General features: G+C 34.7%; 1 protein-coding gene across 1 annotated transcript in view; it reads left to right on the top strand.

Moving 5' to 3' along the window:
- THSD7B (thrombospondin type 1 domain containing 7B) overlaps positions 1 to 11113 on the top strand; it is a 932487-nt gene extending 921374 nt beyond the window's left edge. Inside the window, exons 26-27 of the mRNA XM_044666609.1 lie at positions 1315 to 1402; positions 11032 to 11113. Coding sequence (XP_044522544.1) covers positions 1315 to 1402; positions 11032 to 11113 — 170 coding nt within the window. The remainder of the gene's footprint in view (positions 1 to 1314; positions 1403 to 11031) is intronic.
- The last annotated feature ends 2959 nt before the right edge of the window (positions 11114 to 14072 follow it).

Here is a 14072-nt window from a genome sequence, read left to right as displayed (position 1 = left end):
ATCAGTTACCCTGGTTGTTTGCCATCGTATAGATCAAATAATCCATTGACTGACTATTTCATTTTTTCACCTAGTTTCTTCTCAGGTAGACACCAATACTTTGAGATTTTGTATTTGTATTAATGATAAGGTCCTTGCAATGGCAAGCAACCAGAAGCAAAATAAAATATATGATCAATTGGATGTTTTAGTGGACTGTAAATGCAGGCTATATTTATGTGGATCAATTTGTTAAAGGACAGACTTGTCAGAACACAAACTGGTTGTGTATGGTAAATAATTACCGTATTGGTATTGATGCATAAATGAAATTGTGTTTCACTCTCAGAGGCCTTTCATTAGATAAATCTAGGAAGTCTAAAGCTGGAAAGGACCTTGTTTTAGAGTTAAAGAAACTGAGACCTAGAATGATAAAAATGATGTGAATTCACATCACTGAACTCAAGGAAATGAGTGACTGAACTAAACTCAAGTATGCTCTAATAAGTAAGAGACTTAGGACTTGGACTCAGATCTCCTGAATCCCCTTCCAATGCTCTTTCCACTATGCCAGTAGATAGAGAAAATTCATTACTGGTTTTTGTTGTTTTTTTGAGGCAACCTCTGATTTTATCAATGGAGATAGATTGTGGTTAGGAATTAGCTCCACAAAATATCTCCTCTACTGTATTTTAGTCCTTAGCCTGAAACACTGGAATGTGCATTGTCTTTCCATAGCCACATAGCCAATGTGTGTCAAAGGCAGGATTTGAACCCAAGTCTTTCTGAATCTGAGGATTCTCTATCTTCTATACCATGCTATTTTATATGTAAGCACAATAGTTTGTATAGTAAACATTCTATTATGATATTATTAATAACACTCCTTTAAATATTTTTATTATTTTAAGATAATTTCTAGTGAGAAACTAAGTTAAAATGTAGAATATTTTTTTAGATAAAATAATCCAATGGTTCTGTGATTTCTTTAAAGGAGGGTATTTCCACCAATACTGCAAATCACAACCCACTCCTGCCTGCCCATTAACTTTTGTGATGGCATCCCTAAAGTCCTCCACAATGGGTCCACTAAAAATGCTTAAGTGTCTAAGAAAGAAAAAAAAATCTCATGAATTTCAAATTCTGTTTTTCTCTTGAAATGTTTGCAAATACTATTTAATACTGAGAATATGGTATGAGACAAGCTAAAGCTCTAATATTAATTTCAAGTTCAGAACCAACATCTGCATTTTTCAAACATTCAATTTTTTTTTCCTCAAGTGACCTAGTACTTTGAATATTAGGTTGTTTCTTTTTATCTTTACATTTTAACAGATGGCCGAGTTAAGCTTTGGGTTTATGGTGTTTCTGCTGGTGGTTTTCTTCTCCTGATTTTCCTGATATTTACATCCTATCTTGTTTGGTAAGTTCTGTATTATGTGAAATCTCATAACATTTGGCTAGGTAGTATTTTGTATTAGAAGAAAATAGGTTAAAGCAGTGTTTATATGCTGAGGTTTAACACAAATGTTTAACAATGGGTTCTCTGGGAGAAAATTGTATGCGTGACACACTATTAAGTTTAATCTGTGTTATTAGCATTTTCTCCACTTTCTTAAGTCTGGACAATAAACAAACGATCATTCAAACATTTCATTGTAGTACTTGCCATTTTCTGATTTTTAAATGCTCAAACTGAAATTTTAACTATCAGGTCTTGCAGTAGCAGACAGCTCCAATACAACTTTGGCAATATACATCTAAAAATATGAATATTCATATATCAATAATGATATTTTAATACAATTCATTTCCTTTGTGATCCTATGTATTTTATTGTATGCATTTAAAAGCATTAATCTGAAAACAGATCCAAATACTTCATCAGACTTCCAAGAGTGTCCATGACACATAAAAGGTTAAGGATCTCTAGGTTAGACTCTTCTATAACCCCTTAAATCATAAGAAAGTTATACTCATTACTTCAAAATTTATGTTCTGAAGGCACAATTTCAATTCCCACCTCAATCTAATTATGAGACTATTATTTTCTTGATGATGCCCTTAAAAATAAGGCATAATTTGCAGAAAAAATGTCAAAAGACTTGGGAAATTATCACTCAAGGTATTAATAATTTAATATGACAAACAGCCCTCCATTGGACTATCACTGTGGTCTAAAATAGTGTTTCCCAAAGTGGGCGCCACCGCCCCCTTGTGGGTGCTGCAGTGATCCAGGGGCTTGGTGATGGCCACAGATGCATTTATCTTTCCTATTAATTGCTATTAACATTTTTTTAATTGATTTCCAGAGGCCTAAGTAATTTTTTTTTGGAAAAGGGCCAAAAAAGATTGGGAACCACTGGTCTAAAAGCATACTTGAGGGGCCAGCTGGGTAGCTCAGTGGATTGAGAATCAGGCCTAGAGATGGGAGGTCCTAGGTTCAAATCTGGCCTCAGACACTTCCCAGCTGTGTGACCCTGGGCAAGTCACTTGACCCCCATTGCCCACCCTTACCACTCTTCCACCTATGAGCCAATACACAGAAGTTAAGGGTTTAAAAAATAAAATAAAAATAAAAATAAAAGCATACTTGACTTGAACATCTAGAATTAGCTGTTCAGTCAATTTGGTCCAAGTTACCTGCTAGATAAGTTTTTTTTTAATTAAATAAGAACAGTTGTTTGACAGAATCGAACAGTTGTGAAATTAAATCATTTAATTCACCATCTCTATCCATACTTAGATAATTTGGTGGCTGTTAGGTTCTACTGGTATAGGTAGTCATTCAATTATGGATGTGCACTGCTCAGGATAAGAAGCTCTGGAGGCTTAGTAGACGGTACTCTTTGGGGGAGTGCTCACATCAGTGAATAATATCTTCCTTTAGGGACATCTTGGTGACCAAGTGCATAGAAATCTAGGTTTGGAGACTGGAGGTCCTGGGTTCAAATATGTCCTCTGATACTTGCTAGCTGTGTGACCCTGGGCAAGTCACTTAAAACCAACTGCCTGGCCCTTAGCACTTTTCTGCCTTGGACAAGAGACTTAGTGTCCACTCTAAGACAGAAAGTAAGGGCTTGTTTTTAGCCCTCTTTTAGAATCCATTTCCATATATAGAGTATCTATTACCCCATGGAGAGCGAGTCCTTATTACACTTCCTACGCCTCAGGGTGGTTATAAAGAATTCTCACATTTTGTAAAACCTTAAAGAGCCATATTAATGTGATTTGTTGTTATTGTATTGCTTTAGAAATCTGGGTGATTGCTACATCCAGAAATGTTTTTTTAAATGATCAGTTTACTGTACAGAATGTAATTTGGCTGACTAGCTAGCCTTGAAGCAGACAAAACTGAATGTTTTCAGGTGTGTTGGGAATATTAAAAACACTGAATATTCAATTAATTTCCTAAGCATGGTTTTCAAAAAGAACTTTTTTACTTTTTTTCCCCAAGATCAAAGTTTTACTTCTTTTTTTCTGAAATTAAAATTGAGATCTTTCTATTCTTCCCTCTTTATATTTGTTACCTGTCTCATAACAGAGCCAGTATTTCCTTAAGATTTTCCCCCCAAGTTTGCATCTCAATTCAAATCCATGCTTGGCTAATTTAGCTAGAAAGCCTGTTACCATGACAACAGAGGTGGTTAATATCGAAAGCTTTGGTCAGTCAAAGTTGATGAAGGAATAGTATATTGAAAATCTCCTGCCTCATAAAAGATCTGAAAGGAACTCTTTTCAACATAGGCTATGTTTGCACATATGAACGTGTTCCAAGGACCATTCCCCAATGATAACTTGCATTTAGATCAATTAGAGAGAAGGATCTGTATGGTCTGGTCTGAATGACCTAGATTTAATCACTCCTATTTTTGCTATTGAATTTAGTTGTGCTTGGTCATTTATTCATGGTCTTAAAATTAAAAGAGACTTTAGAGGTCATCTAGTTGAACCAATTCACTTTATAGTCAAAGAATCTGAAACTCAGAGAGGGAAGATAACTTGATCGCCAGACTAAAAAATCAGCACTCATTCCATTCCATCATGTTGTATTGTGAATGTCCAAATGTTCTCTTGCCCTATCTACATGGCCTGACCCTGATGTACCTTAGATAACAAATCTGATTAGATCTATTAGTGTTTGCAAATGAACAAAAATGCACTTTGGTTCTGTTTCTCTTCCATTTTGTAGGTCATAGATCATAAAATGTTAAAGTTAGAACGGATCCTAGAAGTCATCTAGCAAAATATTCCCTAATTTTACAAATAAAGCAACTGAGGTACAAAGTGACAAATCTAAGTGGCAAATTTAGGAGTAGGATATGGATCTTTTGGTCCTTTGTCCAGCATTCTTGCCAATATATGACAAATTAAAGAATTAAACTTATAGAAGAGTTTTCAATATTCTAATAATTTTATTTGTAGGATAGAGCTTTATTTAAATTTAAAAATGATTATCTTTGATAACGCTAGTTTACCAAAGCAAAATATTAACCAATTAACGACTATTAGCCAATATTGTATATTTAACCAAAAGGTAGCTAGAAACCTAATTATTTCATTAGAAAAAAAATATTTCTTCTAATAAAGCTAAGTTGTTTGTATAAACATCACCACAATTATATTTAGACTTTTAAAATTATCTAGTTTACCAGTGCCTACCAAACAGAATTCTCAGTTAATATTTCTGAATATCAACCGAACAATGATAATTGATGTGTGAGGCTGACCCTGAGACATACTGTGAGATCCAGAAGTGCCTTCTGAATTCAAAAGAGAGATTAATTTATGTTCAGTCTAGCTTTCATGTTAAATATTCCAGTGCTTTAAAAATGAATAGTCTGTGCACGGTATATTTGTGAACTCCCAAGTAACCAGACCATGACCATACAGGTGACATTGTAGATGACATTGTCTTTCTAAAAACTGTTTAGCTCTGGTTTTCTGAGTACTCCTGGCAACTGATTCTATGGATTGGTTCTAATCTGTGAAGTATATACTAAATAGAAAGTTAATAAAGACAGATCATTCTAGTCTGTCTTAGAGAAGGCAACGTATGTAGTAGATACACATTTGGTTTCATTGTCAGGAAGAACTTGGTTCTAGTTTTATCCTTGCCCAAAACATATTGGCTATTTGACCCTGGATAAATCACTTAAAACCTTAACACAGTGTCCCAGATAGCCCCTTAAGAGTACAAATTTCAGACCAAGTGCTAATTTGCATTGACAGAATTTTCTAAAATGAAGTTTCCTATACCAATAAAATCTCAGAACTGACCAAAATTACCCTATTAGAAAGATTATTTTAAATACCACTCACTGACAGCTTTGTTAAGAATGAAGTTTGTCTTGTGTTGGCATTGTATAGATGATACCTGAATTAACATACACACATTCCAACAAAAAGAACTGCAATCATTTAAGAGGAAGAAGGTTTAAAATGCCGACAGAAAGTCTTAAATTAGACAAATGGAAAGATTTCCTAAGAATCAAACAAAAAAAGATATCTGGAATAGACATATCCACTCAGTTATAAATTATTTTAAAGACATTTCTAACTATTGACAAGTCATAAGCTCAGGATTCCATGATTCCTTACTCTCAAATTAAAAATACTGTCGCTTATTCTCATTCTAAGAGTTCATGTTGGAAAAATTTGTTTTACATGTTTCAATATTCTTCAACAATCAGAAAAATTAATTACTAATTAAAAATTAAATTAACTTTAAAGTTAAATAAAATAAATAAATGTACATTAAAATAAGTTTTAATCTGACAATATTATAGCATTAACTATAAAGCTCATTGATTTTAGACATCAAGAAAATATTCAAAGAATTATGATTTCATATTCATTATATATACTAATAATATCATATTAACTTTGGATTATCCTAGTAACCACTGTTAGATTGGTTGGGGAACAAGCTTTTGATGTAAGGGGAGAATTTTTGTGAAGCTCACATTAAAAGTTATTAATGGTAAAGCTGCTAGATGTCATAGTAGTTTGAGAGCCTGACCTAAAGACAAATGGTTCTGGGTTCAAATTTGGGTTCAGATACATCCTAGCTGTGTCACCTTGGGCAAATCACTTAACCCCCATCACCTATCACTTATTGCTCTTCTGCCTTGGAACCAATATATAGAGTTGATTCTAAGATAGAAGGTAAAAGGTTTTTTTTTTAGTTTTTAACCTGAAAAGAAGTCATAACATTATTGAAAGTGCTTGCAGATTTCATAGATGGGCATCTTTATGAATTAGAGAAGAATAACCACCATAAAAACTTCATGTCATCCTTCACTGAATTTCTTACCTTCTCTATGTCTCGCGAATCCATTCATTTTACAAATTTTGCCAAGCCCTCCTTTCAATGATCTATTTTTAAATCTTCATTTTCATTTCACTCTTCTTCCCCTAGTTCAAGACTTCATAATCTTTCAGCCCAAACTTCTTAAAAGTCCAAAGCTAAATGTTTCTCTTTCATGAAGACTTCTGTCTGATTACGCCAGCCTATAGTGATATTTCCTTAACCTCCTTCTTTATATTATTCTTATGAAAATCATCACCTACTTTCATGATTTGTAGTTACTTTCATACATGTATTCTCTTCCATTGGACTTTAAAGTCTTTGAGGATAGAGACCATATTTTATCAATTTTTTTGTAACTCTCATCATGCCAAGCACCTTCTTTGATGTTATTTATAAGGACAAACTCAGTAGTTCTCCACTTCTAAATAATCCTGAGAATTTTACCATCTGAGAGCTCCCACATAGCCTTTATTTCACTAACCTTGCAGGAAGAGTAAAGATATCAAATCAGATAAAAATATATTTATACCCATGCATAAATAACATGTCTCTGCATATCAGCTATTTAAAAGGAACTAGAAGGTCATTTTTACTCATTTTGTTATATAATTCTTTGGGGGACCATGACCCGGAGGGTTATCTATTATCTCCTAAAGCAACAAGAATTGCCAAAGGGAACAACAAAGCTAACTTGGCCTAAAGATTTTATAGGGATGCTAGCCTTTAGCTTCTGTATTAGACAAAGGCAAGTACAGTTTAAAAAAAAAACTAAGAATGCTAGAAAGAAAATATGAAAAAATAGCCTCCTTAAAGGCCATTTTGTTCAAATCTAGTCCTCTGAATTCCAGCCCGATTTCTCTTCCTTTGGTGTTTCTAATGCCAAGGTTCCTTGGGCAATAAAGATTCATGAGGCAATTTAGTGGAAAAGACCACTGGGCGATATTTTTATTAACTTAAACATAGCACATGGCAATTACCTGAGACAACTTCATCTACTCTACCTTCCTCTGTGCAACTGTGGGACTTTAATTCCTCCAGAGTCAGATAGCAATGATCTGTCTTATAGCTACCCCTCCAGACCAGGAACTGCTGAGGTGGAAGTCAAAAGGGTGCTTTCAGGGAGAACATAAAGCAAGCTGGACTTAAAAAACTGGTAGAGTAAACAACAATATATGTGGTCTAATTTTAAGGATGACAAAATGCCTAACTTCTGCGCTGAAATGAACAAACAAACAAACAACAATGAAATCAGCAATAGCAAATTCATACCTGGAATTGTAGAATTCATCCTTTCTAGCATTAACCCTTTATCTCCTGTTAACACCCCAATACTCCTGGGAACAATAGCACTTTTAACCTTACTGGTTCCTTAAACCTGAGGTGAACAAGTTTATTGGTTCCTTTTGAATAAAAGATTTTCCTAAGAGGGAGAGTGGAAAGAATATGAGCAATTAATTGTCCAAAATTTAAATGGAGAAAAGAAGGAAGAGTCCAAAAGAAGGACCCCAAAAACACACTTTCCTGATATCACAACTGTGCCGATAACTGGCTCCAAACTTCTCATTTCCGTCATGAAATTCTCTCCAGGTGAGGTCATTTTTAAAACTCTGATGTCTAAATTAAGAGACTTGTTTTTCAAAAGGATTTATTAAAGATTTCCTACTTTAAAGTCATCTAGACATTTGTTTCAAGTGTTTTAAGAAACACTGGCTAGGACGGTTGTAAAACCAAGTCCAGATTTCTAACAGTTTGGGCTCCCATTATTCTATCATATAAAAAGCCCCAAAGTGAAAACTTCTTTCAAAGCAACTTAGCTAACACCTGGTTATTAAGAGTTCAACTCCAATTTTGAGATAATTCATATTTGTAAAAAAAGAATTAGGAGAAATCTTATCATTTCCAAGGTGAAATCCACCCTTTTGCACAAGCTATTTTGGGTGAAATCTAGATAATCTTACAAACTATGAAATTTTGAAGTTTTAGCATCTAAAGTAATTTATTTGATTTTTTTCTTGCCACTTTCCTATCCCTCCATTTATTCCCCACTTAATGAATAATATTCTTAGATTTTGCTATAAAACTCTTAGAAAGAAAGTCCATGAAAAGTGACAGAGGACTTGAAGGTCTCACAGGAGAGACTGAAGTGATCCTAGGGAAAGGGACCTGAAATTTAAACAAGAGGCATATCACGTTACAACCAAAAAACACACATATATATGTATTTTTTAAACCCTTACCTTCCATCTTGGAGTCAATACTGCATATTGGCTCCAAGGCAGAAGAGTGGTAAGGGCTAGGCAATGGGGGTCAAGTGACTTGCCCAGGGTTACACAGCTGGGAAGTGTCTAAGGCCAGATTTGAACCTAGGACCTCCCATTTCTAGTCCTGGCTCTCAATCCACTGAGCTTCCCAGCTGCCCCCCTGTAATTTTTTGTTTAAGGATCTGAGCTGAAATTCTAAGTCTATAGCTAATTACCTTGAGGAATTCACTTTTACTCTTGAGGTCTCAGCTTCCTCATCTGTAAAATTAGACTATTGAATTAAATACCCTCTAAAGTTCTTTCCATTTATAAATCTAGAATCCTATATATGCATTTTCATGTATATTCACACATATACATGTTACATATGTACATATATGCATTGTATATTTACACTTATGCACATAGAAATACAAGTATACAAACTAACCCAAAAAAACAGCATTCTTCACCCTAGAGTAATAGAGAAAGGGTTCACCTTGGAGCCAGGAAAATCTGAATTCAAGATTGCTTTCAACATGTATTAGCTGAGTAACATGGAATGTCACTTAAACTCTCAGGATCCAGGAAACTCTCAGAGATTATAAATTACATGTGATTCAATGATCTGCAACAATGGAGAACACTGCAACTCCAGGATTTACTTGCACTAATGAAATCTTAGATCTAGATCCTAAATAAACAAAGAAAGACAAAACATAAAAATATATCCCCTGCTTCATCAGAAAACCCCCTTTACCAGTGAAATTACAGGTCCAGACCCCCAAAATATATATATATGAATTTAAAAGTTCATAATTTTATATTAAAATATTATATTTGCTAATATGACACCTATTTAATCATTTTCTTTTGACATGTGTATGACCTCCTTTGAGATAACTAGAAAGACTTTGGTTGGTTCTGTTTTTAGAAGCATGCTGAATGGTTTGCTGCCCATGAATAAGAGCTCAGCCAGTGTAGGGCCGTAATGCATTTTACATCTGCTGAAAGGAATTCCTAGCAGATCGGGAATGAGGAATTTGTGAAAATTGTGTACCTTCTGTTTTTCCATCCAGCCTCCAAAATTTAAGCCGTTACTGTCACACTTACTCCTTGATTTGTCCCAAAATAATGTGCCATAGAGAATCTAATTTTCTGGCATTTAAAAGGTGTACATTTATTTTAAAACAAAATATTAAAAGACATCCATCTTGGCTCCCCTACCTTGCCTACTCACAGGTCAGTGTTCATTCCAAATAACTGGGTCTTTGTTTTGTTTTATTTTTGGTTTGTTCTTTCTCTTTGATCTTCTAGTCAATGCCAAACTGGAGGCCCGATGATTTGAAGCTGATAGTACAATAATACAATTTATATAGCTCTTTAAAGTTTGCAAAATGCTTTAAATCTGTTATCACAGTGGAGTCTCATAATATTCCTAATCCTAACTGATTTGATTTCCTTACCTAGAAAAGTACATAGTCATATTTACTCACCTCCCTCAGCACTAGATATGAGTGAAATTACATCATACTTGAGTCCTGGGGGGGGTGAGGAGAGTGGGAGAGGAGGAGCTAGATAACTCAGTGGATTGAGAGCCAGGTCTAGAGACAGAAGGTCCTGGGTTCAAATGTGACCTCAGACACTTCCTAGCTGTGTGACCCTGGGCAAGTTACTTAACTCCCATTGCCTAGCCCTTACCACTCTTTTGCCTTGGAAGCAATACACAGTATTGATTCTAAGATGGTAGGCAAAGGTTAAAAAAAAATAGAGCCCTTAGGGGCAGTAAGATGGCTCAATGGATAGAGAGCCAGACCTAGAGATGGGAAGTCCTGGGTTCAAATCTCATCTCAGACTCTTCCTAGCTGTGTAATCCTGGGAAAGTCACCAAACCCCAATTGCCTAACCCTCAAAGCTCTTCTGCCTTGGAACCAACACTTACTATCAATTTGTAAACAAAAAGCAAGATGATATGTATCCTTCCCCATATCCCCTGCCAGGCAGGGGATATGGGGAAGGATACATATTTACTTGAAAATAGAACCTATCAGTAGCTATGGAGTACAATTGCACCAGCTGCTTCTGAAGTTAAAACACAGAGAAAGGAATAAGCAGTGGGGGGGGGGGGGGGGGATGAAATGATGAGCAAATAAGTCCCTGTTTTCTCACTTTTTAAAATTGCAGTCTAGTTCTGTGAAAAAAAGAAAACAAAAATGGGTGATCTCAGGCTGGCCAAATTTTTTCTGGAGTAAAAGTTTTTTTTTCTTTGAGTTTTCAGTGAGGTGTCAACCTACCTCCCTTGTTGTATCTCTTTGGAAGGTTAAGGGGAAAACAAATTAGTCTTTTTCTAGCTGAATTCCCCAAATTTCAGCTAAAGAAATTAATTTATTATCACTTGCAAATGTGAATGAATGAATGTCTCATCTGCAGTTTGTAGGCTGCTTGTGGTGTGTCATGGGCTTTCAGTATCTGAACAAAGAATCTTTTTTCTCCTTGCAGCAAGAAGCCAAAACAGCATCAAAGCACACCTCCCCAACAGAAGCCTCTGACCTTAGCCTACGATGGAGACTTAGACATGTAAAATGAAAAGGAATCCAAATGTAGACATCAACTGCCTTAACTGATTTCCCTTTTGTAGTTCTCAGACTTCTCAGTTTTTTGAGGAATCTCTTGATGTGATATACAGGGCAGAATATAAATATTGCAAACACAATTTTGCCTCTGGTTTATTTGGACACTGAGTCAAAGATCTTTAGGTCTGGCATTCTGTTGGGTTTTTTTTTTTTGGGTTGTTGTTTTACTTCTCCCTCCCCTTCTTCAAGAGACCTAAAAAATCCATCACCTCCTGCCAGAAAACGGGAGGAAGTGAACCTCACGAAACTCCCACAGACTTGAGTGAGATTTATCTTCAACGGCATGATGACAATCCCAAGGAAAGTCCGACCAAGGCATCTGCTGTCGATGACGAGTTCGATACTGCATCCTTATGCACTATATTAGTGCAGATTCTTTATTCTTCCCATACATCAACACTGAGTTTTCTAGAGTTTACATATTGGTTCAAAAACTTTCAAATTGGATTGCCTATTTTGATGAACATAGAATGAGACACACTTTCAGAAATTCTCTGAGTTTTTACATGGAAAATAATTTATTCTGTTTTGTATGCTGGGTGGAAGATCAGTGCTGTCAGGTGGGTTTCGTAGAAAAGAACTGGGTTGGCCTCGGTGCTGGACCATTTGAAAAGACGACTATTTCCGAATTGATTTTACACTGGATGATAGTGATGTAAAGATGAAGTAGGTGGTTAGCTTGGTGAATGGATTAGATTATTTAATGATTAAACCTGTCTTTTAACTCCAACATAGCCATGTAGATATAGCATTGGCCACACACAATTGTAATTCAGTTTAATTACGACAAGCTCTGCTTTTGTAGTTTCAATTTTCTTATCTGAATATTTATAAATTCTTTTTTTGAATTTAATTCTCTGACCTCATTTAATATGCATCAAACACAAACACTATTTGTAGAAAGTCTTGCTTTTTTTAAAGTTTCAATAATAACTGAAAAAAATTACACATTAAAAAACTGTGGCAACCATTTTCCAAAGTTGTTTGTAATAGTAGATGTTGCAAGTAAGAAAGTGCCATCTTGTGGTATTGACTTGTATTTATAACAAATAAAACGCTAAAGAGACTGCGAGGGTTATTCCAGCTGTATTAAATTGTGTGATCAAGAATTTCACCTTCATTCTTTAAAGTTATTTGAAATCTCTGTGCTTACAAATAATATTTTAAATAAGCAAGCTTTCCTCAGGTTTTGTTTTCGCATTTTAAAGCTGAAACTACTGACAACAAAAGGGAATCCTCAATGATAGCACCATAGCCCTAGCCCATGATCACTGTGAACTCTCAATAAACAGTAATTAAATTGAATTGAGTCAATTACAGCTACATGAAATGATATCATTTGGAGGGTTTTTAAAGCCCACTTAGAATTTGTTTATGGTATTTGATCTATAAATAGGAAGCAAACTCAAATCAGTCTATGACTGTAATGATGAAAACAATGAGGTGTAAATGAGAAAATAGGAAGCTTACGGCATGCTTGAAATATGGATTATTGGCAGACTCATGGATATTTAAATTTACACTAAAATCTCGCTTAACCAAATATAACAATTAGCTATGCCATTTGCAGTTATATTAATTTTATTTTTTCAGCATACTACTGTTTATAAAAAGAGCTATGACAAAAAGCAAATACCATATGATGGACTCTATCAAGAAAGCTACTATTAAGGAGTATACTATGTTCTGAATTTATTCAATTTCCAACTTTTCATAACCTACTTTTTCTTTTCTAATCATTTAAAATGGAAACATATTCTTGTTCCCAAGGCCTTATAAGCTTCTCATTAACCCCACAGAAATGGGATTATATTCATGACACTGTCCACTAAAGCAGAAACGAGAGCACAGAACATTTTAAAAAATAAAACACTATCCATGTTTTAAACCAAATGGGTCTTCTGGTTAATCCTACTAATCAGAAATTTCAGTTCAGAAGAATTGTCCATACACTGATTATTATAGTTAATCCAAATGTTGCTGTAAAATATTTACTGGGAGGTGAAATCCCAGGAAACTCAACTCTTCAAAATGCAATCAAGAATGAAGAGATTCATAAATTAGTCTTGAGGAAAAAAACTGGAATGTCCATTATAAAACCCAGGTATAGGAGTCCATGAATTCTATTCCATAAAAGAGTCTATTTTACAATATCTATTTACTCTTACTTTACACACCATTTTAAAAATTGTAGTCATATAGCTTATCATCTACTACAAATCAGAACCTATACATTAGAAGGTAAAAAGAGATATATAAGCAAGAACATTAAGAGCAATGAGAAGTGATGAGTGGTAGACTGCTGGCTAAGGAACATATGAAAATTTTTGAAAAATAAACACAAGAATAGGAACATTTTGAACATGAAAAAGATGGTTTGAATTCATTTCCACTTTTAAGACTGAAATCCTGGAAAATAGTGTTTCTATTTAATGGGTATATTCTTTAGAGAACAATCCATTTTTTAATTTCACCAACATTTATGAATCTCAAACTGTAAGTCACTGTAGGAGATGCTAAAGGTCATAAAATGATTAATAATGCAGTCCTTTCCTTTAAAGAAGGATCTTATACTTTAATATAAGAAATGAACTCCTTTCAAAGTCTCTAATGAAAATAAGCAACAATTACTTGATACATTTTATTTAAAGTATATCATAACCAAAAATGAAATCAAGAAACAATGGGTTCAGGAGGTGGCTCAGTGGATTAAAAGCAAATCCTAGGGACTGGAGGTTCTGGATTCAAATCTGAACTTGGATATTTCCTGTCTGTGTGACCCTGGGCAAGTCTCTTAATCCCCATTCCTCTGCCTTGGAACCAACACACAGTATTGATTCTAAGATGGAAGGAAGGAGGAAGGGAAGGAAGGAAGGAAGGAAAGAAGGAAGGAAGGAAGGAAGGAAG

This window comes from Gracilinanus agilis, chromosome 3 (assembly GCF_016433145.1).
Source record: "Gracilinanus agilis isolate LMUSP501 chromosome 3, AgileGrace, whole genome shotgun sequence".
In the NCBI taxonomy this organism is placed as follows: domain Eukaryota; kingdom Metazoa; phylum Chordata; class Mammalia; order Didelphimorphia; family Didelphidae; genus Gracilinanus; species Gracilinanus agilis.
This window is presented reverse-complemented; position numbering and strand designations above follow the sequence as displayed.